This window comes from Melozone crissalis, unplaced genomic scaffold, assembly GCF_028551555.1.
Source record: "Melozone crissalis strain CALT ecotype California unplaced genomic scaffold, PUWL_Pcris_2 ptg000291l_1, whole genome shotgun sequence".
NCBI lineage: Eukaryota > Metazoa > Chordata > Aves > Passeriformes > Passerellidae > Melozone > Melozone crissalis.
The window spans coordinates 27368-55000 of NW_026536044.1; the positions used below are offsets into that span (position 1 = coordinate 27368).

General features: G+C 62.5%; 2 protein-coding genes across 2 annotated transcripts in view; one reads left to right on the top strand and one right to left on the bottom strand.

Annotated features, from left to right (window-relative positions):
• Positions 1-779: 779 nt before the first annotated feature.
• On the bottom strand, positions 780-14193 carry IKBKG (inhibitor of nuclear factor kappa B kinase regulatory subunit gamma; the record flags this gene model as incomplete). The annotated part of the gene is made up of 12 exons (XM_054294627.1): positions 780-951; positions 1040-1098; positions 2610-2734; positions 3807-3935; positions 5379-5475; positions 7061-7173; positions 8349-8388; positions 9358-9467; positions 10610-10712; positions 12499-12543; positions 13037-13122; positions 13900-14193. Coding segments are annotated over 12 exons (1323 nt in total), but the record flags the coding sequence as incomplete, so codon positions are not given.
• A 2022-nt stretch (positions 14194-16215) lies between these two features.
• Positions 16216-27633, top strand: part of G6PD (glucose-6-phosphate dehydrogenase) — a 22673-nt gene continuing 11255 nt past the window's right edge. The window contains exons 1-6 of the mRNA XM_054294625.1: positions 16216-16253; positions 18248-18399; positions 21412-21449; positions 23648-23756; positions 24558-24775; positions 26241-26396. Of these exons, the coding sequence (XP_054150600.1) occupies positions 18253-18399; positions 21412-21449; positions 23648-23756; positions 24558-24775; positions 26241-26396 (668 nt within the window). The 5' untranslated portion in view covers positions 16216-16253; positions 18248-18252. The remainder of the gene's footprint in view (positions 16254-18247; positions 18400-21411; positions 21450-23647; positions 23757-24557; positions 24776-26240; positions 26397-27633) is intronic.

Genomic DNA, 27633 nt, shown 5'->3' on the forward strand with positions numbered 1-27633 from the left:
CCATTGGGGATTTTGGGGGTTCCATGGGGGGATTTTTGGGGCTCCCCCCCCAAATCCCTGCCATGGATCCAGGGAGGAGATTCCCAAAGGAACTTTTGGGGTTTTTTGAGGGGTTTTGGGGTCACCCTTGGGTTGAGGCTCCCAGAGGGTTTTGGGGTTCCCGGGAGGATTTTGGGGTTCCATGGGGGGGTTTTGGGGTGTCCCCCCCCAAAATGATCCAATCCCTGGATCCAGAGAGGGAATTCCCAGAGGAACATTTGGGATTTTTTGGGGTCCCCCCCTGGGTTGAGGCTCCCGGAGGGTTTTGGGGCTCCCCGGGGGGGGTTTTGGGGGTACCCCTGGGGGTGGTTTTGGGGTGCTTGGGGGGTTGTTTATGGGGTGCCAAGGAGGCTGTTTGTAGGGTGCCCCCAGGGATGATTTTGGGGTACCCTGGGGGTGTTTTTAGGGTGCCCCTCGGGGGGTGGTTTTGGGGTGTTTGTGGGGCTGGTTTTGGGGTGCCCCTGGGGTGTTTTTGGGGTACCCTGGGGGTGGTTTTGGGGTGTTTATGGGGCTATTTTTGGGGTGTTTATGGGTGTTTATAGGGCTGGTTTTGGGGTGCTGTGGGGCTGTTTTTAGGGTGTACTCAGGGCTGTTTTTGGGGTGTTTTTGGGGTGCTGTGGGGCTGTTTCTGGGGCTGTTTTTGGGGTTCCCCCGGGGCAGTTTTTGGGGTGCTGTCGGGTTGATTGTGGGGTGTTTGTGGGGCTGGTTTTGGGGTTCCAGGGGGGCTGTTTGTTGGGGTTCGGGGGGGCTGTTTCTGGGCAGTTTTTGGGGTTCGGGGGGTGTCTCCCCCTCACTTGATGCAGTCCATGACGTGGATCTGCAGCGTGTCCATGTCGGGCGCCCTGTACTGGCACTTGGGGCAGCACAGCTCCGGCCCCTCCTCGGGGGGGGGCGGCGGCAGCGCCCCAAAACCTGCGGGGGGCGGGGGAGGGGCACGGTCAGACCCTGCCCCGCCCCCCCCCGGGGGGGTTTGGGGGTCCCGGGACCCCCCTGAACTCACCCGGGGCCGGGGCCGGGGGCGGCTCCGAGTGCCGGTTCCGCATCTCCTCCAGACGGGCCCTGCACGGGGAATTGGGGGGATTGAGGGGATTCTGGGGGGGCTTGGGGGATTTTGGGGGGTTTGGGGGGATTTTGGGGGGAATTTGGGGGGTTTAGGGGAATTTGGGGGGGGGTTTGAGGGGATTTTGGGGGGTTCTAGGAGGCATTTGTGAGGGTTTTGGGGTGGGATTGAGGTGGTTTTGGGGGGATTTTCGGGGGGATTTTGGGGTGTTTGAGGGGAATTTGGCGGGGATTGAGGGGATGTTGGGGGGATTTGGAGGGGGTTTGGGGGGAAATTCGGTGCAATTTTGGGGGATTTGGGGGGGTTGGGGGGAATTTGAGGGGGGATTTGGGGTCATTTGGGGGGGTTGAGGGGTTTCAGGGGATTTGGGGGAATTTGAGGGATTTTGGGTGGTTCTGGGAGGGATTTGTGAGGGTTTTGAGGGGGATTGGGGTGGCTTTGGGGGGATTTTGGGGGCTTTTCAGAAGGATTTGAGGGGGATCTTGGAGGGATTTGAGGGGCTTGGGGGGGTTTCAAGGGGATTTGGGGGGGTTCTGGGGGATTTAGGGGCTTTTGGATTTTTTGGGGTGTTTTGGGGCTGTTTTTGGGGTGTTTTTGAGCTGTTTTGGGCTGGTTTGGGGGTATTTTTGGGGTGTTTTTAGGGTCTTCCAGTGTATTATCAGGGTGCTCCTGGCTGGTTTTGGGCTGGTTTGGGGCTGTTGTTGGCGGTTTTGGGGTGTTCTGGGCTGTTTGGGGCTGTTTTCGGCTGGTTTGGGAGTGGTTTTGGGGTGTTTTGACTGTTTTGGGCTGGTTTTTGGAGCTGTTTTTGGGGTGTTTTGGGGCTGGTTTGGGCTGTTTTGGGTCTTTAGAGCTGTTTTTTGCTGGTTTTGGGGTTGGTTTCGGGCTGGTTTTGGACTGGTTTTGGTCTGTTTTGGGTTGGGTTTTGGCTGTTTTTCGGCTGTTTTTAGACTATTTTGGGGCTGGTTTTGGGCTGTTTTGGGCCGTTTTCAGGGTGTTTGGGGTGGTTTTGGGGCGTTCTGGCTCTTTTTGGCTGTTTCAGGCTGGGTTTAGGGTGGTTTTGGGCTGGTTTTGGCTGTTTTGGGGTGTTCTGGGCTGTTTTTGGGGTGTTTTTTTGCTGGTTTTAGGGTCTTTGGAGGTGTTTTTGGGCTGTTTTGGGGTGGTTTTTGCTGGTTTTAGGGTCTTTGGAGGTGTTTTTGGGCTGGTTTTGGGGTGTTTTTGGGCTGGTTTGGGGTGTTTTTTGCTGGTTTTGGGGTGTTCTGGGCTGGTTTTGGGGTGTTCTGGGCTGGTTTTGGGGTGGTTTTGGGCTGTTTTGGGGTGGTTTTTGCTGGTTTTAGGGTCTTTGGAGGTGTTTTTGGGCTGGTTTTGGGGTGTTTTTTGCTGGTTTTGGGGTGTTCTGGGCTGGTTTTGGGGTGTTTTTGGGCTGGTTTGGGGTGGTTTTTGCTGGTTTTGGGGTGTTCTGGGCTGGTTTTGGGGTGTTTTTGGGCTGGTTTTGGGGTGTTTTTTGCCGTACCGGGCGCCGTCCCCGCCGAGCCGCAGCCGCAGCTGGTTCAGCTCCTCCTGCAGAGCCTCGCGCTGCCCGTGCAGCTGCTCCCGCGCCGCGCGCTCCGCCTCGAAATCCGCGCGGTAAATGTCGGCCTGGGGACGTTGAGGGGGTCAGGAACCCCAAAATGCAACAGGGAACCCCAAATCCAACCAGGGATCCCCAAAATCCACCCAGAATCCATCCCAAATCCACCCAAACTCCCCCCAGTGCCGCGCGCTCCGCCTCGAAATCCGCGCGGTAAATGTCGGCCTGGGGACGTTGAGGGGGTCAGGAACCCCAAAATGCAACAGGGAACCCCAAAACCCATCCAGGGAACCCCAAAACCCACCCAGAATCCATCCAAACCCTCCCCCAGTGCCGCGCGCTCCGCCTCGAAATCTGCCCCGTAAATGTCAGCGTCGGGATATTGAGGAGGTCAGGAACCCCAAAGTCCAATATGGAACCCCAAAATCCACCTAAGGAACCCCAAAATCCATCCAGGGAACCCCAAAATCCAACTGGGGAACCCCTAAATCCAACCAAAACACACCCAAACCCTCCCCCGGTGCCGCGCGCTCCGCCTCGAAATCCGCGCGGTAAATGCCGGCCTGGGGACGTTGGGGGGGTCAGGAACCCCCAAATCCACCCAGGGAACCCCAAATCCAACCAGGGATCCCCAAAATCCATCCAGGGAACCCCAAATCCAACCAGGGATCCCCAAAATCCAACCAGGGATCCCCAAAATCCACCCAGGGATCCCCAAAATCCACCCAGGGAACCCCAAATCCAACCAGGGATCCCCTAAATCCATCCAGGGAACCCCAAATCCAACCAGGGATCCCCAAAATCCAACCAGTGATCCCCAAAATCCACCCAGGGATCCCCAAAATCCACCCAGGGAACCCCAAATCCAACCAGGGATCCCCTAAATCCATCCAGGGAACCCCAAATCCAACCAGGGATCCCCTAAATCCATCCAGGGAACCCCAAAATCCACCCCAAATCCACCCAAACTCCCCCCAGTGCCACGCGCTGCGCCTCGAAATCCGCGCGGTGAATGCCGGCCTGGGGACGTTGGGGGGGTCAGGAACCCCAAAATCCCCCCTGATCCTCCCAGATCCCCCCAGCCCCACCTGGGGGACCCTGCCCCAGATTTTGGGGGTCTCAGGACCCCCCCAGCCCCACCTGTGCCTGCAGCACCGGGATGGTCTCCAGGGCCGCCCGCTGGCGCTCGGCCTCGTCCTTGAGGCGATCGATGAGCTCCTGCTTGAGGGCCAGCGCGGCCTCGGCCGCTCGCAGCTGCTCCTGCGTCACCTGGACAGGGGGACAGGGACACCTGTGACACCTGTGACATCACCTGTGACATCACCTGTGACACCCCAAAATCCCCCCACTGCACCCCCAGCGCGGCCTCGGCCGCTCGCAGCTGCTCCTGCGTCACCTGGACAGGGGGGACAGGGACACCTGTGACATCACCTGTGACATCACCTGTGACACCTGAGAGAGCACCTGTGACATCACCTGTGACACCTATGTCACCTGTGAGAGCACCTGTGAAACCTGTGTCACCCCAAAAATCACCCCACTGCACCCCCAGCGCGGCCTCGGCCGCACGGAGCTGCTCCTGCGTCACCTGGGGGGGGACAGGGACACCTGTGACACCTGAGAGAGCACCTGTGACATCACCTGTGACATCACCTGTGATGTCACCTGTGTCACCCCAAAAATCGCCCCACTGCACCCCCAGCGCGGCCTCGGCCGCTCGCAGCTGCTCCTGCGTCACCTGGATGGGGGACAGGGACACCTGTGACACCTGTGACACCTGAGAGAGCACCTGTGACACCTGGATGGGGGGGACAAGGACACCTGAGACACCTGTGACACCATCTTTGCCATCACCTGTGACGGTGCCTGTGTCACCTGGGGGTCACCTGTGTCACCCCCAGCCCCCCACCTGCACGCTCCTGTGTCACCTGGGGCACTACAGTGACACCTGGGGGGCACCTGTGTCACGCATGGCCCCCAACTTACATGCTCCTGTGTCACCTGGAGGTGACAATGACACCTGGGGCTCACCTGGGGGACACCTGTGTCACCCCTCCTGTGTCACCTGGGGCACTGCAGTGACACCTGGGGGTCACCTGAGACATCACCTGTGTCACCTGGGGGACACCTGTTTTACCTGGGTGTCACCTGGGGGTCACCTGTGTCACCCCCAGCCCCCCACCTGCACGCTCCTGTGTCACCCGGGGCACTGCAGTGACACCTGGGGGTCACCTGAGACATCACCTGCGTCACCTGGGGGACACCTGTTTTACCTGGGTGTCACCTGGGGGTCACCTGTGTCACCCCCAGCCCCCCCCTGCACGCTCCTGTGTCACCTGGGGCACTACAGTGACACCTGGGGGGCACCTGTGACATCACCTGTGTCACCTGGGGGTCACCTGTGTCACTTGGGGGACACCTGTGCCACCCCTCCTGTGTCACCCGGGGCACTGCAGTGACACCTGGGGGGCACCTGTGTCACCTGGGGACTCACCTGAGGGCACCTGAGTCACTCAAGGGGTCACAGGGACATTCCAGGTGTCCCCAAGAGGGAATGGAACAGGGACAAGGCAGAGCTCTGGGGTCCCCAGCTGTGTCCCCAGGTGTGCCCAGGTGTGTCCCCAGGTGTGTCCAGGTGTCCCCAGCTGTTCCCAGCTGTCCCCAGGTGTGTCCAGGTGTCCCCAGATGTCCCCAGCTGTCCCTGTCCCTCACCTGGCTCCGTTTGTCCCCCTCCAGGCTGGCCTTGATGTGGGCGTCGTACTCCTGGAACAGGTGATGGTACGCGGCCTGCAGCTGCACCAGCTTCCGCCTGAAGGGGACATTGGGGACATTGGGGACATCAATGGGGACAGTGGGGACATTGGGAACATGGGAGATATCAGGGACATTGGGGACATTGGGGGGACATTGGGGACACTGGGGACAGGCGCACTGCAGCTGCACCAGCTTCCGCCTGAAAGGGACAGTGATTGGGGACATTGAGGGGACATCGGGGACATTGGGGACAGTGGGGATATGGGAGATATCAGGGACATTGGGGACAGTGATTGGGGACATTGAGGGGACATTGGGGACAGGTGGCCTGCAGCTGCACCAGCTTCCTCCTGGGGACAGTGACTAGGGACACTCAGGACAGTGGGGACATGGGGACATCGGGGACAATGGGGACACAGGGACATTGGAAGCTTTGGGGACATTGAAGACATTGGGGACAATGGGGACATGAGGACACTGGGGAGATTGAGGGGACACTGGGGACAATAGGGACACTGGGGACAGTGGGGACACTGAGGGGACACTGGGGACATTGACTGGGGACATTGAGGGGGCATTGGGGACAGGGTTTGGAGACATCGATTGGGGACATCATCGGGGACAGGTGGCTTCTGCCTTGGGGACACTGGGGACATTGCGAGTGCCACTGCCTCCCCCTCACAGGGACAGATGGCCTTGAGTGCCACCAGCTCCCACTGGGACACTGGGGACAGTGAGGGGACACTGGGGACACCAATGGGTGTCCCCGGGTGCCACCCCCGCCCATGTCCCTGTTATCACTCACTCCCCCCGGTGTCCCCAATGTCCCCATTGTCACTCACTCCCCCCCCCCCCCGGTGTCCCCATTGTCCCCATGTCCCTGTTGTTGTCACTCACTCCCCCCAGTGTCCCCATTGTTGTCACTCACCCCTCCCCCCCGGTGTCCCTATTGTCCCCATGTCCCCGTTGTTGTCACTCACTTCCCCCATTGTCCCCATTGTCACTCACCCCCTCGGTGTCCCCATTGTCCCCATGTCCCCGTTGTCCCCACTCACTTCTCCTCGGTGGCCCCATTGTCCCCATGTCCCCATTGTCCCCATGTCCCTGTTGTTGTCACTCACCCCCCCCAGTGTCCCCATTGTCACTCACCCCCCTGGTGTCCCCATTGTCCCCAATGTCCCCATTGTCCCTATGTCCCCGTTGTTGTCACTCACCCCCTCGGTGTCCCCATTGTCCCCATGTCCCCATTGTCACTCCCCCCATTGTCCCCATGTCCCCATTGTCCCCACTCACTTCTCCTCGGTGGCCCCATTGTCCCCATGGTCACTCACCCCCCTGGTGTCCCCATTGTCCCCATGTCCCCACTCCCCCCGGTGTCCCCATTGTCCCCATTGTCCCCACTCCCCCCGGTGTCCCCATTGTCCCCATGTCCCCACTCCCCCCGGTGTCCCCATTGTCCCCATTGTCCCCATGTCCCCACTCACTTCTCCTCGGTGGCCCCATTGTCCCCATGGTCACTCACCCCCCTGGTGTCCCCATTGTCCCCATGTCCCCACTCCCCCTGGTGTCCCCATTGTCCCCATGTCCCCATTGTCATTCACTCCCCCCGGTGTCCCCATTGTCCCCATGTCCCCACTCACTTCTCCTCGGTGGCCCCGCGCCGCTCCACCCTCAGGGCGGTTTCCAGGTTGGTCACCTGGAGCCGGAGCTGGTCCAGCTGCACCTGATGGGCCTGGGCCGCCTCCTCCAGCTGCTGGCACCGCTCGGCGTCACCGCGGGCCCTGCGGCACCAAAGGGACCCCACACTGTCACCCTGTGTCACCCTGTGTCACCCACTGTCACCCACTGTCACCCACTGTCACCCTGGGCCGCCTCCTCCAGCTGCTGGCACCGCTCGGCGTCACCGCGGGCCCTGCGGCACCAAAGGGACACCACACTGTCACCCTGTGTCACCCTGTGTCACCCATTGTCACCCTGTGTCACCCACTGTCACCCTGTGTCACCCTGTGTCACCCATTGTCACCCTGTGTCACCCACTGTCACCCTGGGCCGCCTCCTCCAGCTGCTGGCACCGCTCGGCGTCACCGCGGGCCCTGCGGCACCAAAGGGACCCCACACTGTCACCCTGTGTCACCCTGTGTCACCCACTGTCACCCTGTGCCACCCACTGTCACCCATTGTCACCCTGTGTCACCCACTGTCACCCTGGGCCGCCTCCTCCAGCTGCTGGCACCGCTCGGCGTCACCGCGGGCCCTGCGGCACCAAAGGGACCCCACACTGTCACCCTGTGTCACCCTGTGTCACCCATTGTCACCCTGTGTCACCCACTGTCACCCTGGGCCGCCTCCTCCAGCTGCTGGCACCGCTCGGCGTCACCGCGGGCCCTGCGGCACCAAAGGGACCCCACATTGTCACCGTGTGTCACCCTGTGTCACCCACTGTCACCCATTGTCACCCACTGTCACCCACTGTCACCCTGTGCCACCCACTGTCACCCACTGTCACCCTGTGTCACCCACTGTCACCCATTGTCACCCTGTGTCACCCACTGTCACCCACTGTCACCCTGTGTCACCCATTGTCACCCTGTGTCACCCACTGTCACCCACTGTCACCCACTGTCACCCTGGGCCGCCTCCTCCAGCTGCTGGCACCGCTCGGCGTCACCGCGGGCCCTGCGACACCAAAGGGACCCCACACTGTCACCCACTGTCACCCACTGTCACCCACTGTCACCCTGTGCCACCCACTGTCACCCACTGTCACCCATTGTCACCCTGTGCCACCTCATTGTCACCCATTGTCACTCTGTGCCACCTCCTCCAGCTGCTGGCACCTCTCCGTGTCCCCACGGGCCCAGGGGCACCCCATTGTCACCCATTGTCACCCATTGTCACTCATTGTCACCCTGTGCCACCCTGGGCCACCTCTTCCAGCTGCTGGCGCTGCTTGGCGTCACCACGGGCCCTGGGACACAGGGGCACCCCATTGTCACCCACTGTCACCCATTGTCACCCACTGTCACTCAGTGCCACCCCACTGTCACCTCCTCAAGCTGGTGGCACCGCCAGCATCCCCACGGGCCCTGCGTGTCACCCAGTGCCACCCAACGTCCCCTCCCTGAGCCGGTGGCCCCGCTCAGCGTCCCTCAAACCCTGTGACACCTCGGCGTCACCGATGTCACCTGCGCAGGTGCCGCTCCTACCTGTGCTCCAGGTGCTCCTGCTCCGCCCGGCTCTGCAGCGCTGTCCCCTCCCCTTGGGGACAGTCCCTGACCCCCCGTGTCCCCCCAGGTGTCCCCGGGTGTCCCTCTGTCCCTCCATGTCCCCTCACCTGTGCCCCAGGTGTCCCCCCAGGTGTCCCCGTGTCTCCCCTAGATGTCCCCAGGTGTCCCCACCTGTGCTCTAGGTGTCCCCCCCAGGTGTCTCCCTGTCCCCCCAGCTGTCCCCAGGCATTCCTGTGTCACCCCCAGGTGTCTCCATGTCCCCCCACCTGTGCTCCAGGTGTCTCCCTGGGTGTCCCCAGGTGTCCCCTCCATGTCCCCAAGGTGTCCCCACCTGCGCTCCAGGTGTCCCCAGGCATTCCTGTGTCACCCTCAAGGTGTCCCCCCATGTTCCCCCCCAGGTGTCCCCAATGTCCCCACCTGCGCTCCAGGTGCTCTCTCTCTGCCCGGCTCTGCAGTGGTGTCCCCATGTCCCCAATGTCCCCAGGTGTCCCCAATGTCCCCAATGTCCCCACGTCCCCAATGTCCCCAGGTGTCCCCAATGTCCCCAATGTCCCCAATGTCCCCATGTCCCCAATGTCCCCAGGTGTCCCCAATGTCCCCAATGTCCCCACGTCCCCAATGTCCCCAGGTGTCCCCAATGTCCCCAATGTCCCCAATTTCCCCAATGTCCCCATGTCCCCCAGGTGTCCCCAATGTCCCCATGTCCCCACCTGCGCTCCAGGTGCTCTCTCTCTGCCCGGCTCCTCTCCAGGCGGTTTTGGCTCTCCCGGAGCTCCCCCAGCAGCGACGTCACCTGGGCCTGGACCTGGGCCTTGTCCTGCTGGGGACAGGGACGGGGACACTGTCACCCCCTGGGGACAGGGACGGGGACACTGTCACCCCCTGGGGACGGGGACACTGTCACCCCCTGGGGACGGGGACAGGGACACTGTCACCCCCTGGGGACAGGGACACTGTCACCCCCTGGGGACGGGGACAGGGACACTGTCACCCCCTGGGGACAGGGACACTGTCACCCCCTGGGGACGGGGACACTGTCACCCCCTGGGGACGGGGACAGGGACACTGTCACCCCCTGGGGACGGGGACACTGTCACCCCCTGGGGACAGGGACGGGGACACTGTCACCCCCTGGGGACGGGGACACTGTCACCCCCTGGGAACAGGGACGGGGACACTGTCACTCCTGTGTCACCCCTGTGTCACCCCTGTGTCACCTGGGGACAGGAACACGGACACTGTCACACCCTGGGGACAGGGACACTGTCACCCCTGTGTCACCTGGGCCTGGACCTGGGCCTTGTCCTGCTGGGGACAGGGACAGGGACAGGGACACTGTCCCCCCTGTGTCACCCCTGTGTCACCTGGGAACAGGAACAGGGACACTGTCCCCCCTGTGTCACCTGGGGACAAGGACACTGTCACCCCCTGTGTGTCCCCAGGGCTGTCCCCAGTGTCCCCAGGTGTCCCCAGAACCTCCAGCTGTCCCCATGTCCCCAGGACTGTCCCCATGTCCCCAGTGTCCCCGGTACCCAGGGCTGTCCCCAGTGTCCCCGTGTCCCCAGTGTCCCCATGTCCCCATGTCCCCCAGTGTCCCTGGTACCTCCAGCTGTCCCCATGTCCCCCTATGTCCCCATGTCCCCTGGGTCCCTCCAGCTGCCCCCAGTGTCCCCAGTGTCCCCAGTGTCCCTGGTACCTCCAGCTGTCCCCATGTCCCCCTGGGTACCTCCAGCTGTCCCCAGGGCTGTCCCCAGTGTCCCCGGTACCTCCAGCTGTCCCCATGTCCCCATGTCCCCAGGGCTGTCCCCAGTGTCCCCATGTCCCCAGGGCTGTCCCCATGTCCCCATGTCCCCGGTACCTCCAGCTGTCCCCATGTCCCCAGGGCTGTCCCCACGTCCCCAGGGCTGTCCCCATGTCCCCAGTGTCCCCATGTCCCCAGGGCTGTCCCCATGTCCCCGGTACCTCCAGCTGTCGGCGCAGTCCCTGCAGCTGCAGCTCGGCCGCGCGGGAAACGTCCTGAGCGCGGAGCTCGGCCACGGCCACGCGGGAGCGCAGGGACGCCAGCCTGGGGACAGGGACACCCGTGTCACCCGTGTCACCAAGGGTCATTGGTGGCACCAAACCCTGCCCAACGCCACCCGCAGTGCCACCAGCCTGGGGACAGGGACACCCGTGTCACCCGTGTCACCAATGGCACCAAACCCACTCACAGGGCCACCGGCCTGGGGACAGGGACACCCGTGTCACCCGTGTCACCAAATGGCACCAAACCCACCCACAGGGCCACCGGCCTGGGGACAGGGACACCGGTGTCACCAATGGCACCAAACCCTGCCCAACGCCACCCATAGGGCCACCAGCCTGGGGACAGGGACACCCGTGTCACCAGGGCTCATTGGTGTCACCAAACCCACCCCATGCAGGAGCACAATGCCACCAGCCTGTCCTCAGGTGTCCCCAGACCGTCCCCAATGTCCCCAACACCCTCAATGCCCTCAGGTGTCCCCAATGTCCCCAGACTGTCCCCAGACTGTCCCCATCGTCCCCCAAGATGCCCAGTGTCCCCAATGCCCCCACTGTCCCCAATGTCCCCAATCCACCGCTGACCCCAATGTCCCCAGTGTCCCCATTCCCTCCAATGTTCCCAATGTCCCCAATGTCCCCATTCCCCCCACTGTCCCCATTGTCCCCAGGTATCCTCAGCCCCCCAACGTCCCCAAATGTCCCCAATCCACCACTGACCCCAATGTCCCCAGTGTCCCCATTCCCTCCAAGGTCCCCATTGTCCCCCAATGTTCCCAATGTCCCCGATATCCCCAATGTCCCCAACGGGGACACTGTCCCCAACCCCCCAATGTCCCCAATCTCCCATTGACCCCAACACCCCCAGGTGTCCCCAATGTCCCCACTGTCCCCATTGTCCCCATTGTCCCCAGGTATCCTCAGCCCCCCAATGTCCCCAGTTCTTCAATGTCCTCAGGTGTCGCCAATGTCCCCAACGTACCCAATGTCCCCAGTGTTCCCCCAATGTCCCTGATGACCCCAGTGTCCCCAATGTCCCCAATGTCCTCAGTATTCTCAGACTGTCCCCAACGTTCCCAATGCCCGCAATCCCCCAATCCCCCCTTGTCCCCAATGTCCCCAACATCCCCAAGTGTCCCCAGTGTTCCTAGGTGTCCCCTGGTGTCCCCATTGTCCCCATTCCCTCCAATGTCCCCAAAGTCCTCGAAGTCCCCAATGTCCCCAAGTGTCCCCCCAATGCCCCACTGACCCCAGTGTCTCCATTCCCCCTTTGACCCCAACGTCCCCAACGTCCCCAATCCCCCCACTGACCCCATTGTCCCCAATATCCCCAATGTCCCCAGGTGTCCCCAACGTCCCCAATCCCCCCACTGACCCCATTGTCCCCAACACGCCCAATGTCCCCAGGTGTCCCCAATGTCCCCAATCCCCCCACTGACCCCATTGTCCCCAATATCCCCAATGTCCCCAGGTGTCCCCAATGTCCCCAATCCCCCCACTGACCCCATTGTCCCCAATATCCCCAATGTCCCCACTGTCCTCAATCCCCCAATGTCCCCAGGTGTCCCCAACGTCCCCACTGACCCCATTGTCCCCAATATCCCCAAGTGTCCCCAATGTCCCCAAGTGTCTCCAGTGTCCCCATTGTCCTCCAGTGTCCCCAATATCCCCAAGTGTCCCCAATGTCCCCAAGTGTCTCCAGTGTCCCCATTGTCCTCCAGTGTCCCCCAGTGTCCCCATTGTCCCCCAGTGTCCCCAATGTCCCCAAGTGTCTCCAGTATCCCCATTGTCCCCCAGTGTCCCCAGTGTCCCCAGTGTCCCCAACTCACTCAGCCTCAGCCTCTGCCAGGCGCTGCCTCAGCTGCTCCTCGGAGCTGGGGGGACACGAGGGGGGTCAGGAGGGGCTTGGGGACATCGGGGACTCCCCAAGAGGGACAGGGGGGACATCGGGGACTCCCCAGGGGGACAGGGGGGACATCGGGGACTCCCCAAGAGGGACAGGGGGGACATCGGGGACTCCCCAGGGGGACAGGGGGACATCGGGGAGTCCCCAGGGGGACAGGGGGGACATCGGGGACTCCCCAGGGGGACAGGGGGGACATCGGGGACTCCCCAAGAGGGACAGGGGGGACAGGGGGGACAGGGGGGACCGGGGGGACAGGGGGGACAGGGGGGACCGGGGGGACAGGGGGGACAGGGGGGACAGGGGGGACATCGGGGACTCCCCAGGGGGACAGGGGGGACAGGGGGGACAGGGGGGACCGGGGGGACAGGGGGGACCGGGGGGACAGGGGGGACAGGGGGGACAGGGGGGACATCGGGGACTCCCCAGGGGGACAGGGGGGACAGGGGGGACCGGGGGCTCACCTGGGCTCTGGGGGGGCCCCGGGGGGGGCCTGGGGGGGCTCCGGGACAGCGGGGACATCGTCCAGGGGAGGGGACACCGACAGGGGCTGTGGGGACAGGGGGGACATTGGGGACATCAGGGGGACACTGGAGACATCGTCCAGGGGAGGGGACACCGACAGGGGCTGTGGGGACAGTGGGGACATCAGGAGGACACTGAGGGGGGGACAGTGGGGACATCAATGGGACACTGGGGACATCGTCCAAGGGAGGGGACACCGAGAGGGGGGGGCTGTGGGGACACTGGGGACATCAGGGGGACGCTGAGGACATTGGGGACACTCCAGGGGGACATTGGGGGACATTGGGGACATCGTTCAAGGAAGGGGACACCAACAGGGGGGCTGTGGGGACACTGGGGACATCAGGGGGACATCGGGGACAACCTCAAAGGAGGGGGACACTGAGTTGGGGGGCGCCTTGGGGGGCTGTGGGGACATTGGGGACATCAAGGGGACACTGGGAACATCAAGGGGACATCAGAGGGACATTGAGGGACATCAGGGGGACACTGAGGGACATTGGGGGTTCCCCAGGGGGACACTGGGGACACTCGAGGGGGACATAAGGGAGATCTGGAGGATGTTGGGGGACATCAAGGGGACATTGAGGGACATTGTCCAAGGGAGGGGACACCGAGAGGGGGGGCAGTGGGGACACTGGGGACATCAGGGGGACACTGGGGACAGAGAAGGGACACTGGGAGGAGCGGGGAGGACATTGGGGGACACACTGGGGACAAGTGGGAGCAGTGGGAGGACAGGGGGGGGACACAGTGGTGGGACAGAGGGGACACAGGGGGGACATGGGGGGGACACACCGACCTTGGTGCTGGTGTCAGGGGTGCTCCTGCAGCTGTCCCCAGTGTCCCTGAGGGTGTCCCTGATGTCCCCAGGGCTGTCCTTGGTGCCCTCACGGGTGTCCCTGGTGTCCTCAAGGCTGCTCCCGGTGTCCCCGGGGCCGTTTTTGGTGTCCCCGAGGGTGTTGTGGGTGTCCCCAGGGCCGCTCTTGGTGTCCCCAGGGCTGGCTTTGGTGTCCCCAGCGGTGATGCTGATGTCCCCAAGGGTGTCCTTGGTGCCCTCAGCGGCGTCCCTGATGTCCCTGCGGGCGTCCTTGGCGTCCCCAAGGGTGTCCTTGGTGTCCCCAGCGGCGTCCCTGATGTCCTCGGAGGTGTCCTTGGTGTCCCTGGAGCCGCCCTTGCCGTCCCCAGGCGCGTCCCTGCCGTCCCCAGCGCCGTCCCCGCTGTCCCCGCGCTGTCCCCGCAGGTGCAGCACCAGCTGCCGGGCCTGGCCCCAGCGGCCGCGCAGCAGCTCCCGCTCCCCCCGGCGCTGCAGCTGCAGCCGGCGCAGCTCGTCCAGGCGCTGCCGCAGGGACTGCGTGCAGTGGCACAGGGCACCTGGGGACATGGGGACATCATTGGGGACATTGGGGACATCATTGGGGACAGTTATAGCTCGTCCAGGTGCTGCCGCAGGGACTGCGTGCAGTGGCACAGGGCACCTGGGGACACAAAGGGACATGGGGGACATCATTGGGGACATCATTGGGGACATCATCAGGGACTGCGTGCAGTGGCACAGGGCACCTGGGGACATGGGGACATCATTGGGGACATTGGGGACATCATTGGGGACAGTTATAGCTCGTCCAGGCGCTGCCGCAGGGACTGCGTGCAGTGGCACAGGGCACCTGGGGACACAAAGGGACATTGGGGACAGCATTGGGGACAGCCACAGCTCGTCCAGGCGCTGCCGCAGGGACTGCGTGCAGTGGCACAGGGCACCTGGGGACACAAAGGGACATTGGGGACACTGGGGACAGTGTGCAGTGACAAGGGCACCTGGGGACAGCAGGGTACAGCACTGGGGACATCGGGGACGCAGCACTCCTGGGGACAGCAGCAGGGACATTGGGGACATTGGGACTCTGGACACTGTGGGGACACTGTGACATTGAAAACATGGGGACACCGTGGGGACACTGAGGTGACATCGGGGATGTCAGGGAAACGGGGGACACGGAGACAACACTGGGGACCTTGGGGACATTGTGGGGGAGGAGACACCAGGGACACTGGGGGGACATTGGGGACATTGGGGACATTTGGGACACTGGTGACATTAATGGGGACACAGGGGACACTCCTGGGGACACCCGCAGTGCCCTCCCAGTCTCCCCCAGTTTGTTCCCAGTCCCTCCCAGTGCTCCCAGTTTGGTTTCAGGCTGTTCCCAGCCCCTCCCAGTTCATTCCCAGTCCCCCCCAGTTTGTTTTCAATCCCCTCCCATTCCCTCCCAGTTTGATCCCAGTGCCCCCCAGTCCCTCCCAGTTCCCCCAGTCTGATCCCAGTACCCCTCAATCCCCTCCCAGTCTATCCCAGTCCCTCCCAGTTTGATCCCAGTGCCCCCAGTCTGATCCCAGTTCCCTCCCAGTCCGACCCCAGTCGCTCCCAATCCGCCCAATCCCCTCTCTGTCCCCCCCAATCCCATCCCAGTCCCTCCCAGTTCCATCCCAGCGCCCCCAGTTTGATCCCAGTTCCATCCCAGTCCCCCCCAGTTTGATCCCACCGCCCCCAGTTTGATCCCAGTCCCTCCCAGTTCGATCCCAGTCCCTCCCAGTCCCCCGCAGTGCCCCCGGTTCCCCGCTCTCACTCCTCAGCTCGCGGTTCTCCGCCCGCAGCCGCTGCAGCGCCTCCGCCAGCGCCGGCTCCGCCTCGGGCCCCGGCTGCACCATCTCTGCGGGCCGCCGCCAGCGCCCGCCGCTCATGGGCGGCTCCGGGGCCGAGCTCGGGCGGGTTTGGGCCCGGTTCGGGGATTTTGGGCCCAACTCGGGGATTTTTGGGATCCCGGCGCCGCCGCCGCTTCCTGCTTCCGCCGGAAACGCGTGACGTCACCGCGCCCCGCCGCCACTTCCGCCTCGGTAAATGTCATGGCGGCGCCATAGCAACGCCGAGAGGCGGAGAGCGCTGATTGGTTACGCCTCCGTGTGTAGCTCCTCCCGCGCTCGGCGGTGATTGGTTAAGGAGGGAAGAAGCTCGGCGGTGACTGGTTGGTGAGATAGAGGCTCGGCGATGACTGGTGGAAAAAGGGTGAGGGCGTGGCGGTGGGCGTGGCCTCTGTGAGGGGATGGGGAGCCGCGCGAGCGTGGGGGAGGCGGCGCGAGAGCGGCCGGAGCGGGAAGGTGCGGTGGGACCGGGAAGTGATGAGGAAATTTGGGGAAATTTAAAGAAATTCGGGGAAATTCGGGGAGATTCCGGAGGACGTGAGGGGATCTGGGCTCTAAAATGGCCCGGGGGGTCCATGAGGGCCTGGGGAGCAGCGTCAGGAGGGAGCTGAGGGGGAATGTGGGGGGTTTGAGGCGGAAATGGGGGAGGTTTGAGGGGAATTTCGTGGGTTCGAGGGGAATTTGGGGAAAATTTGGGGGCAATCTGGGAGATTTGGGAAATTTAGGGGGGATTTGGGGGGAATTTCGGGATTTGGGGGGGAATTTAAGGATTTGAGGGGAATTTGAGGGGAAAACTGGGGGGAACCTGGGAGATTTGAGGGGATTTGGGGGAAATTTGAGGAGGATTTGAAGGGAATTTTGGGGGATTTGGGGTCAGTGAAGGCGGAAATTGGGAGCTTGGGAGTGTCCGGGGCTCCGTGAGGGGTTGAGGGTCAATTGATGGGGGGGTGAAGGCGGAAATTGGGAAAATTTGGGGAGATTTGAGGGGAATTGGGGGCTCATGAGGGCCTGGGGGGTTTTGGGGGGATGGGGAGGGGGTTCTGAGGGATTTGGGGGGATTTGGGGGGTCCTGGGGGGGAATTGGGGCGGATTTGGGGGGACAATGGGGGGAGGGCGTGTCCTGCCCCACCCCGGCCACGCCCCAATGTCCCCCCAAATCCCGCCCCCAAATCTCAAATCCCACCCCAAAATTCCGCCCCAAAATCCTCGATCCCAGCCCCGAATCCCAAATCCCACCCCAAAATCCCCGATTCTACCCCCAAATCCCAACCCCCGAATCCCCGATCCCGGCCCCAAATCCCAAATCCCTCCCCCAGATCTCAAATCGCACCCCAAATTCCCCGATCCGAACCCCAAATCCCAAATTCCCCTCCTCCAAATCCCAAATCCCCCCCCCAAATCCCAGCCCCAAAATCCCAAATCCCACCCCAAAATCCCAAATTCTCCCCCCAAATCCCAACCCCGAATCCCGATCCCGGCCCCAAATCCCACCCCCAACATCCCAAATCCCGCCCCCAACATCCCAAATCCCGCCCCCAAAATCCCAAATTCCGCCCCCAAAATCCCCGATCCTGCCCCCAAATCCCAACCCCAAAACCCAAATCCCCCCCAGATCCCAAATCCCAACCCCAAAATCCCAAATGCCGACCCCAAATCCCGGATCCTGCCCCACCCAACCTCACCCCAAGTGCCAACCCTGCCCCAAAACCTCAAATCCCGCCCCACAAGTGCCAGCCCTGCCCCCCAAATGCCCACCCCTCCCTCCCGGTGCCCGTTCCTGCCCCACAACTCCTCCAATCCTGCCCTGGGGTGCCCGATCCGAACCCCAAATCCCAAATCCCCAATTTTACCCCACCCCAAAACCCCAAAAACCTGCCCCAAAACCTCAAGTGCCGCCCCCCAAGTGCCCGATCCGAACCCCAAATCCCAAATCCCGCCCCCCAAGTGCCCAAACCCGCCCCCCAAGTACCCGCCCTGCCCCACAAGTGCCCGAACCGGCCCCCCAAGTGCCAGCCCTGCCCCACAAGTGCCCGCCCTGACCCCCGAGTACCCGAACCGGCCCCCCAAGTAACCAAATCCCGCCCCCCAAGTGCCCGAACCGGCCCCCCAAGTGCCCGCCCTGCCCCAGAACCCCTCCAATCCTGCCCTGGGGTGCCCACCCCTGCCCCCCAAGTGCCCGAACCGGCCCCCAAGTGCCCAAACCCGCCCCCCAAGGGCCAGCCCTGCCCCCCAAGTGCCCGAACCTGCCCCCCAAATGCCAGCCCTGCCCCCCAAATGCCTAAACCCGCCCCCCAAGTGCCAGCCCTGCCCCCTAAGTACCCGAACCGGTCCCCCAATTCCCGGCCCGCCCTGCCCGCCAAGTGCCCGAACCGGCCCCCCAAGTACCCGAATCCTGCCCGGGGTGCCCGAACCGGCCCCCCAAGTGCCGGCCCTGCCCCCCAATTCCCCAGGAGCGATGCCGGGCCCCGGGGAGGAGGCGGCGGCGGCGGCCGGGGCGCAGCTGAGCCGCTCGCAGGTGTGCGGGATGCTGCGGCAGGAGCTGAGCCGGGACGGGGCCTTCCTGCAGGGCCACCCGCACGTGCTCGTCATCCTCGGCGCCTCCGTGAGTGCGGACGGGCCGGGGACGCGAGTGGGGGGGAAATAAAGGGGGCTGGGGGGGGGATAAAAGGGGGTTGGGGGCGGGAATTTGGGGGTTGGGGGGCAAATAAAGGGGGGTGGGGGGCGGGAGTTTGGGGTTTGGGGGGAAAATTTGGGGTTTGGGGGGGAATAAAGGGGATTGGGGGGGAATAAAGGGGGTTGGGGGCAGAAATTGGGGATTTGTGAGGGGGTTTGGAGCAGAAATTGGGGGTTTGGGGGGGAAATGAAGGGGGGTTGGGGGCAGAAATTTGGGGGTTGGGGGGGAATAAAGGGGTTTGGGGGGGGATAAAGGGGGGTTGGGGCGGGAATTTGGGGTTTTGGGGGGAAATAAAGGGCTTTGGGGGCAGGAATTTGGGGTTTGGGGGGCAAATGAAGGGGGTTGGGGGGCAAATGAAGGGGATTGAGGGCAGGAATTTGAGGTTTGGGGGGCAAATAAAGGGGGTTGGGAGGAAATAAAGGGGGTTGGGGGCAGGAATTTGGGGTTTGGGGGCAGGAATTTGGGGTTTGGGGGCAGGAATTTGGGGTTTGGGGGGGAAATGAAGGGGGTTGAGGGGGAAATTTGGGGTTTGTGGGAGAATAAAGGGGGTTGGGGGCGGGAGTTTGGGGGTTGTGAGGGGGTTTGGAGCAGAAATAAAGGGGGTTGGGGGGGATAAAGGGGTTTGGGGGGTGGGAGTTTGGGGTTTGGGGGCGGCAGTTTGGGGGTTGGGGGGCAAATAAAGGGAGTTGGGGGCGGGAGTTTGGGGTTTGAGGGGGAAATAAAGGGGTTTGGGGGCAGAAATTTGGGGGTTGGGGGGAATAAAGGGGTTTGGGGGCGATAAAAGGGGGTTGGGGGCGGGAATTTGGGGGTTTGGGGGCTTGTGAGCAGGAGTTTGGGGTTTTGGAGGGAAATAAAGGGCTTTGGGGGCAGGAATTTGGGGTTTGGGGGGCAAGTGAAGGGGGTTGAGGGGGAAATAAAGGGGGTTTGGGGCAGAAATTTGGGGTTTGGGGGGCAAATAAAGGGGGTTGGGGGGGAATAAAGGGAATTGGGGGCACAAATTTGGGGTTTGGGGGGGGAAATAAAGGGGGTTGGGGCGGGAGTTTGGGGTTTGGGGGCAGAAATTTGGGGGTTAGGGGGCAAATAAAGGGGGTTGGGGTGGGAGTTTGGGGGTTGTGAGGGGGTTTGGAGCAGAAATTTGGGGTTTGGGGGCAAATAAAGGGAGTTGGGGGGCAGGAATTTGGGGTTTGGGGGGTAAATAAAGGGGGTTGGGGGGGAAATGAAGGGGATTGAGGGGGAAATTTGGGGTTTGGGAGGAAATAAAGGCGGTTGGGGGCAGAAATTTGGGGTTTGGGGGCAGAAATTGGGGATTTGTGAGGGGGTTTGGGGCAGAAATTTGGGGTTTGGGGGGAAAGTAAAGGGGTTTGGGGGCAGAAATTTGGGGGTTGTGAGGGGGTTTGGGGCAGAAATTTGGGGTTGTGGGGGAATAAAGGGGGTTGTGGGGATTTGGGGGCAGGAATTTGGGGGTTGGGGGATGGAAAATTGGGGTTTTGGGGGGGTTGGGAGCAGAAATTTGGGGTTTGTGGGGGATAAAGGGGTTTGGGGCAGAAATTTGGGATTTATGGGGTGGAATTTGGGGTTTGGGATGAAATTTGGGATTTATGGGGTGGAATTTGGGGTTTGGGATGAAATTTGGGATTTATGGGGTGGAATTTGGGGTTTGGGGTGAAATTTGGGATTTATGGGGTGGAATTTGGGGTTTGGGGTGAAATTTGGGGGGACGGAAGGTGCAAAAAAAGGGGAAGGAAATCTTGGGGGGCAGTGGGGGGATGTTGAAATCGGGAAAGAAAATTTGGGGGAAATGAAGGGAATTGGGAGATTTGGGGGAAATAAAGGAAATTGGGGGTTGGGGGAAGTAAAGGAAATTTTGGGGGGAATTTGGGGGATTTTGGGGAGAATTGGGGGGATTTTGGGGAGATTTGGGGGAGATTTTGGGGAGATCTTTGGGAGATTTTTGGGGGCATTTTGGGGGAGGATTGAGGGAATTTTGGGGAGATTTTGGGGGGAATTTTGGGGAGAATTGAGGGAATTTTGGGGGGTTTTGGGGGAGATTTTTGGGGAGGATTTTGGGGGAGAACTGAGAGGATTTTGGGGATATTTTTGGAGGGATTTTGGGAGGAGATTTTGGGGGAGAATTGAGGGAATTTTGGGGAGATTTTGAGAAGATTTTGGGGAGATTTTTGGGGGAGAATTGAGGGGATTTTTGGGAGAATTTTGGGGAGATTTCTGGGGGATTTTGGGGAGATTTTTGGGGGGATTTTGGGGGAGATTTTGGGGGAGAATTGAGGGGATTTTGGGGGGGTTTGGGGGAATTTTGAGAGGAGATTTTAGGGGAGAATTGAGGGGGATTTTGAGGAGGATTTGGGGGGATTTTTGGGAGAATTTTGGGGAGAGTTTTGGAGGGATTTTTGGGGGGGAGATTTTGGGGGAGAATTGAGAGAATTTTGGGGAGATTTCTGGGGGATTTTGGGGAGATTTTTGGGGGGATTTTTGGGAGGATTTTTGGGAGATTTTGGGGAGAATTGAGGGGATTTTGGGGGAATTCGAGGGAATTTCGGGGGGATTTGGGACAAACTCAAAGGGGGTGAGGAGGGAATTGGGGGATGGGCGGGAATCGGGGCCGTTTTTGGAGGGGTCATTTGGGGTCAGTGGGGGGTGGGGGAGCGGAAGTCGGGGTGGGGGAGGGGGAGAAGTTGGGGTGCCACGCCCGCCCCTCCCCCACCCGCACCCCAACTTCCTCCTCCGCCCCTCCCCCCCCTCATTGCCCAACCCCGCCCATTGAACGGCCCCGGGGGGGGGGAGGGGGTGGGGTGGGGGAGGGGCGGTGCCGCTGACTCAGCACATTCCGGGGGTGGGGGAGGGGAGGGGGCGGGGGCGGGGTCAGGGCCACGCCCAGCGCTGGCCCCGCCCCTCCCCCAGCCCTGAGCGCCCCTCCCCCCACAGGGCGACCTGGCCAGGAAGAAGATTTACCCCACGATATGGTGAGGGGGGACAGCGGGGACAATGGGGACACTGAGGGGACAGCGGGGACAATGGGGGGACAGTGGGGACACTGAGGGGACAGCGGGGACAATGGGGGGACAATGGGGACACTGGGGGGACAGCGGGGACAATGGGGGGACAATGGGGACACTGGGGGGACAGCGGGGACAATGGGGGGACAGTGGGGACAATGGGGGGAAATGGGGGGACAATGGGGACAGCAGGGACAATGGGGGGACAATGGGGACACTGAGGGGACAATGGGGGGACAATGCGGACAGCAGGGACAATGGGGGGACAATGGGGACACTGAGGGGACAATGGGGGGACAATGCGGACAGCAGGGACAATGGGGGGACAATGGGGACACTGAGGGGACAATGGGGGGACAATGCGGACAGTGGGGACACTGAGGGGACAATGGGAACAGAGGGGACACCTGGGGACACTGAGGGGACAGTGGGGACACTGAGGGGACACTGAGGGGACAATGGGGACAGCGGGGGCATAATGGGGACAGCCAGGACACTGAGGGGGCAATGGGGGACACCTGGGGACAGCGAGGACACCTGGGGACAATGAGGACATGTGGGGACAGCAGGGACAGCGGGAATACCAAAGGGACAGCGGGGACACAGAGGGGACACTGAGGGGACAATGGGGACAGAGGGGACAGCAGGGACGCCTGGGGACAATGGGGACACTGAGGGGACAACGGGAGCAATGGCGTCATCAAGGCCACCTGGGTTCCACCTGTCCCCAGGGCCACCGATGTTCCCAATGTCCCCAGGGCCACCAGAGTCACCGACATTGCCAGGGCCACTCTGGGGACACAGCTGTCCCCAGGGCCACCAATGTCACTCAGTGCTGTCCCCAGGGCCACTCAGTGCTGCCATTGTCCGCTCTGTCCCCAGTGTCACCACAGCTGGGTGGCACCAGCTGGCACCAGTGTCCCCTTGTGAGCCGGTGTCCCCAAGGGCTGCCTTTGCTGCTTCTGTCCCCTCTGTGTCACCTGTGTGTCACCTGTCCCTGTGTCACCTGTGTCACCTGTCCCTGTCTGTCACCTGTCCCCTCTGTGTCACCTGTCCCTGTGTCACTTGTGTCACCTGTCCCTGTCTGTCACCTGTTCCCTCTGTGTCACCTGTCCCTCTGTGTCACCTGTTCCTGTGTCACCTGTTCCTCTTTGTGTCACCTGTCCCCTCTGTGTCACCTGTCCTCTGTCACCTGTCCCTGTGTGTCACCTGTTCCTGTGTCACCTGTCCCCTGTGTGTCACCTGTCCCTGTGTGTCACCTGTGTCACCTGTCCCCTCTGTGTCACCTGTCCCCCTTTGTGTCACCTGTCCCTCTTTGTGTCACCTCTCTGTGTCACCTGTCCCTGTGTCACCTGTCCCTTTGTGTCACCTGTGCCTGTGTCACCTGTGTCACCTGTCCCTTTGTGTCACCTGTACCTGTGTCACCTGTCCCCTGTGTGTCACCTGTCCCTCTGTGTCACCTGTCCCCCTTTGTGTCACCTGTCCCCTCTGTGTCACCTGTCCCCTGTGTGTCACCTGTCCCTGTGTGTCACCTGTGTCACCTGTCCCTTTGTGTCACCTGTCCCTTTGTGTCACCTGTCCCCTCTGTGTCACTTCTCCCAGGGTGACACCGGGACAGGAGCCCCGTTATCAGTGTCACCGCCCTGAGCGCGGGTTGGTGACACCGGTGTCACCTGAGGCCTGGCATCCCCAGAGGGGGGTGGTGACAGTGTCGGGGGTGTCCCCAAGGGCTTGGTGGCACTGGTGACAGTGCTGTCCCCAAGGGCTTGGTGGCACCGGTGACAGTGCTGTCCCCCAGGTGGCACTTCTGGGACAGGCGCCCTCTGATGCCGGTGTCACTGCAGGAGTTTGGGGACACAGGTGTGACACAGGTGGTGACACAGGTGACACAGGTGGTGGCACAGGTGATGACACAGGTGTGACACAGGTGACACAGGTGACACAGGTGACACAGGTGTGACACAGGTGTGACACAGGTGACACAGGTGGTGGCACAGGTGATGACACAGGTGTGACACAGGTGACACAGGTGGCACAGGTGTGACACAGGTGGTGACACAGGTGTGACACAGGTGACACAGGTGTGACACAGGTGGTGACACAGGTGACACAGGTGACACAGGTGTGACACAGGTGACACAGGTGACAGTGCTGTCCCTCTGCAGGTGGCTGTTCCGGGACGGGCTCCTCCCCGATGACACGCGCGTCGTCGGCTTCGCCCGCTCGCCGCTCACCGTGGAGCTGATCCGGGAGCAGACCCTGCCCTACCTCAAGGTGGCAGCGCTGGCCCTGTCCCCTCTGTCCCCTCTGTCCCCTCTGGCCCCTCTGTCCCCTCCTGGCACCTCCTGTCCCCTCTGTCCCCTCTGTCCCCTCTGGCCCCTCTGTCCCCTCTGTCCCCTCCTGGCACCTCCTGTCCCCAGGTGACCCCCAAGGACAGCCTCTGCCTGACCTTGTGTCCCTGTGTCCCCTCACCTGTCCCTGTCTGTCACAGGTGACCCCTGAGGGCACTCTCTGTGTCCCTGTCCCATCTGTCCCTGTCCCACCTGTCCCTGTCCCACCTGTCCCTGTCCCTGTCCCACCTGTCCCTGTTTCACCTGTCCCTGTCCCACCTGTCCCCTGTCTCACCTGTCCCTGTCTCACCTGTCCCTGTCCCACCTGTCCCCTGTCCCTGTCTCACCTGTCCCTGTCTCCCCTGTCCCTGTCTCACCTGTCTCCCCTGTCCCGCAGGTGTCCCCTGAGGACGGCCCGTGCCTGGAGCTGTTCCTGTCCCTGTCCCTGTCTCACCTGTCCCGCAGGTGTCCCCCGAGGACGGCCCGTGCCTGGAGCTGTCCCTGTCCCTGTTTCACCTGTCCCTGTCTCACCTGTCCCTGTCCCTGTTTCACCTGTCCCTGTCTCACCTGTCTCCCCTGTCCCGCAGGTGTCCCCCGAGGACGGCCCGTGCCTGGAGCTGTTCCTGTCCCTGTCCCTGTCTCACCTGTCCCTGTCTCACCTGTCCCTGTCCCTGTCTCACCTGTCCCTGTCTCACCTGTCCCTGTTTCACCTGTCCCTGTCTCACCTGTCTCCCCTGTCCCGCAGGTGTCCCCCGAGGACGGCCCGTGCCTGGAGCTGTTCCTGTCCCTGCAGAGCTTCGTGCGGGGGCAGTACGGGGACGAGGCCTCGTTCCGGGCGCTGGACGCTCACCTGCGGGCGCTGCCCGGGGGCGACCGCGCCCACCGGCTCTTCTACCTGGCACTGCCCCCCAGCGTGTACACACCTGTGACACAGCACCTGAGAGCGCTCTGCATGGGACAGGGGTGAGTGGGGACACACCTGGGGCACACCTGGGACACACCTGTGACACACCTGTGACACACCTGTGACACAGCACCTGAGAGCGCTCTGCATGGGACAGGGGTGAGTGGGGACACACCTGTGACACACCTGGGACACACCTGTGACACAGCACCTGAGAGCGCTCTGCATGGGACAGGGGTGAGTGGGGACACGGGGACACACCTGTGACACACCTGGGACACACCTGTGACACACCACCTGAGAGCGCTCTGCATGGGACAGGGGTGAGTGGGGACACACCTGTGACACACCTGGGACACACCTGTGACACACCACCTGAGAGCGCTCTGCATGGGACAGGGGTGAGTGGGGACACACCTGGGGCACACCTGGGACACACCTGTGACACAGCACCTGCGGGCACTCTGCATGGGACAGGGGTGAGTGGGGACACGGGGACACACCTGTGACACACCTGTGACACACCTGTGACACAGCACCTGAGAGCGCTCTGCATGGGACAGGGGTGAGTGGGGACATGGGGACACACCTGTGACATGGGGACACACCTGGGGCACACCTGTGACACAGCACCTGAGAGCTCTTTGTCCCCATGTCCCCCATGTGTCCAAGTGTCCCCTGTGTCTCCATGTCCCCACGTGTCCCCACGTGTCCCCATGTCCCTACATTCCTCTGCCCTGTGTGTCCCCACGTGTCCCCATATGTCCCCTGTGTCCCTCCATGTCCCATGTGTCCCCATGTCCCCACATGTCCCCATGTCCCTCCATGTGTTCCTTGTGTCCCCACATGTCCCGTGTCCCCTGTGTTTCTTTGTGTTCCCCCATGTCCCCACATGTCCCCACGTCCCTCCACATGCCTTGTGTCCCCACATGTCCCCTGTGTCTCTGCGTGTCCCCACATGTCCCATGTCTCTCATGTCCCCATGTGTCCCCACACATCCCCACGTCCCTCCACGTTCCTTATGTCCCCACATGTCCCTTGTCCCCTGTGTCTCTGCGTGTCCCCCCGTGTCCTGCAGTCCCTGCCCTCATGTCCCCATGTGTCCCCATGTGTCCCATGTCCCTCCATGTTCTTTGTGTCCCCACGTGTCCCACGTCCCCTGTGTCTCTGCACGTCCCCACATGTCCCATGTCTCTCGTGTCCCCCCATGTCCCCCCGTGTCCTCCAGTCCCTGCCTTCACATCCCTGTGTCCCCATGTGTCCCCACATGTCCCCATGTCCCTCCACATTCCTGGTGTCCCCCTATGTCCCTTGTCCCCTGTGTCTCTGCGTGTCCCCCCATGTCCATGTGTCTCGTATCCCCCCCATGTCCCCCATGTCCCCCCATCCCTGCTCTTGTGTCCCCACACGTCCCCACGTCCCTCCGCGTTCCTTGTGTCTCCACGTGTCCCGTGTCCCTGCGTGTCCCCCCACGTCCCCCCGTGTCCCCGTCCCCGCCCTCACGTCCCGTGTCCCCGTCCCCAGGTGGAACCGCGTGATCGTGGAGAAGCCGTTTGGGCGGGACCTGGGCTCGTCGGAGGAGCTGTCGGCGCACCTGAGCGCGCTGTTCCGCGAGGAGCAGATCTACCGCATGGACCACTACCTGGGCAAGGAGATGGTGCAGAGCCTGATGGTGCTGCGGTGAGTGGGGACATGGGGACATGGGGACATGGGGACATGGGGACACAGGGACCACTACCTGGGCAAGGAGATGGTGCAGAGCCTGATGGTGCTGCGGTGAGTGGGGACACGGGGACAGGGGACATGGGGACACAGGGACCACTACCTGGGCAAGGAGATGGTGCAGAGCCTGATGGTGCTGCGGTGAGTGGGGACACGGGGACAGGGGACATGGGGACAGGGGGACATGGGGACACAGGGACCACTACCTGGGCAAGGAGATGGTGCAGAGCCTGATGGTGCTGCGGTGAGTGGGGACACGGGGACAGGGGACATGGGACATGGGGACATGGGGACACGGGGACATGGGGACACTGGTAACATTACCTGGGCAAGGAGATGGTGCAGAGCCTGATGGTGCTGCGGTGAGTGGGGACAGGGACATGGGGACAGGGGACACCAGGACACGGGAGTCTCATGGTGCTGTGGTGAGCCGGGGACATGGCAGGGGACAGGGGACACGGGGACACGGGGACAGGGGAGGGGAGAGTCTCATGGTGCTGCAGTGTGCTGGGGACCAGGGACATGGGGACATGGGAGGGGACGCCAGGACAGGGGACATGGGGACAGGGGAGAGCCTCATGGTGCTGTGGTGGGACAGGGGAGGGCACATGGGAGGGGACACAGGGACAAGGGAGAGGAGACAGGAGGGGACAGGGGACAAGGGGACATGGGTGGGGATGGAGACACAGGAGAGGACACGGGGACATGGGAGGGGACATGGGAGGGCATGGGGGACATGAGAGAGGACACGGGGACAGAGGAGGGGACAGGGGACACAGGGATATGGGGATATGGGAGGAGACAGGGGACACAGGAGAGGAAGGAGGACATGGAAGGGGACAGAGGGACATGGGAGGGGACATGGGGACACAGGAGGGGACATGAGAGCAGGGGACATGGGGATACGGGAGGAGACAGGGGACATGGCAGGGGACACAGGGACATTGGAGGGGACACGGGAGAGGACAGGGGGACATGGGAGGGGACCGGGGACGCAGGAGGGGATGGGGACATGGGAGGGGGACAGGGGAGCGGACAGTGGACACGGGAGGGGACATGAGAGGGGACATGGGAGCATGGGGATATGGGAGGGGACGTGGGAGGGGACAGGGGACACAGGAGGAGAAGGAGAGCATGGAAGGGGACAGAGGGACATGGGAAGGGACATGGGGACACAGGAGGGGACATGGGAACA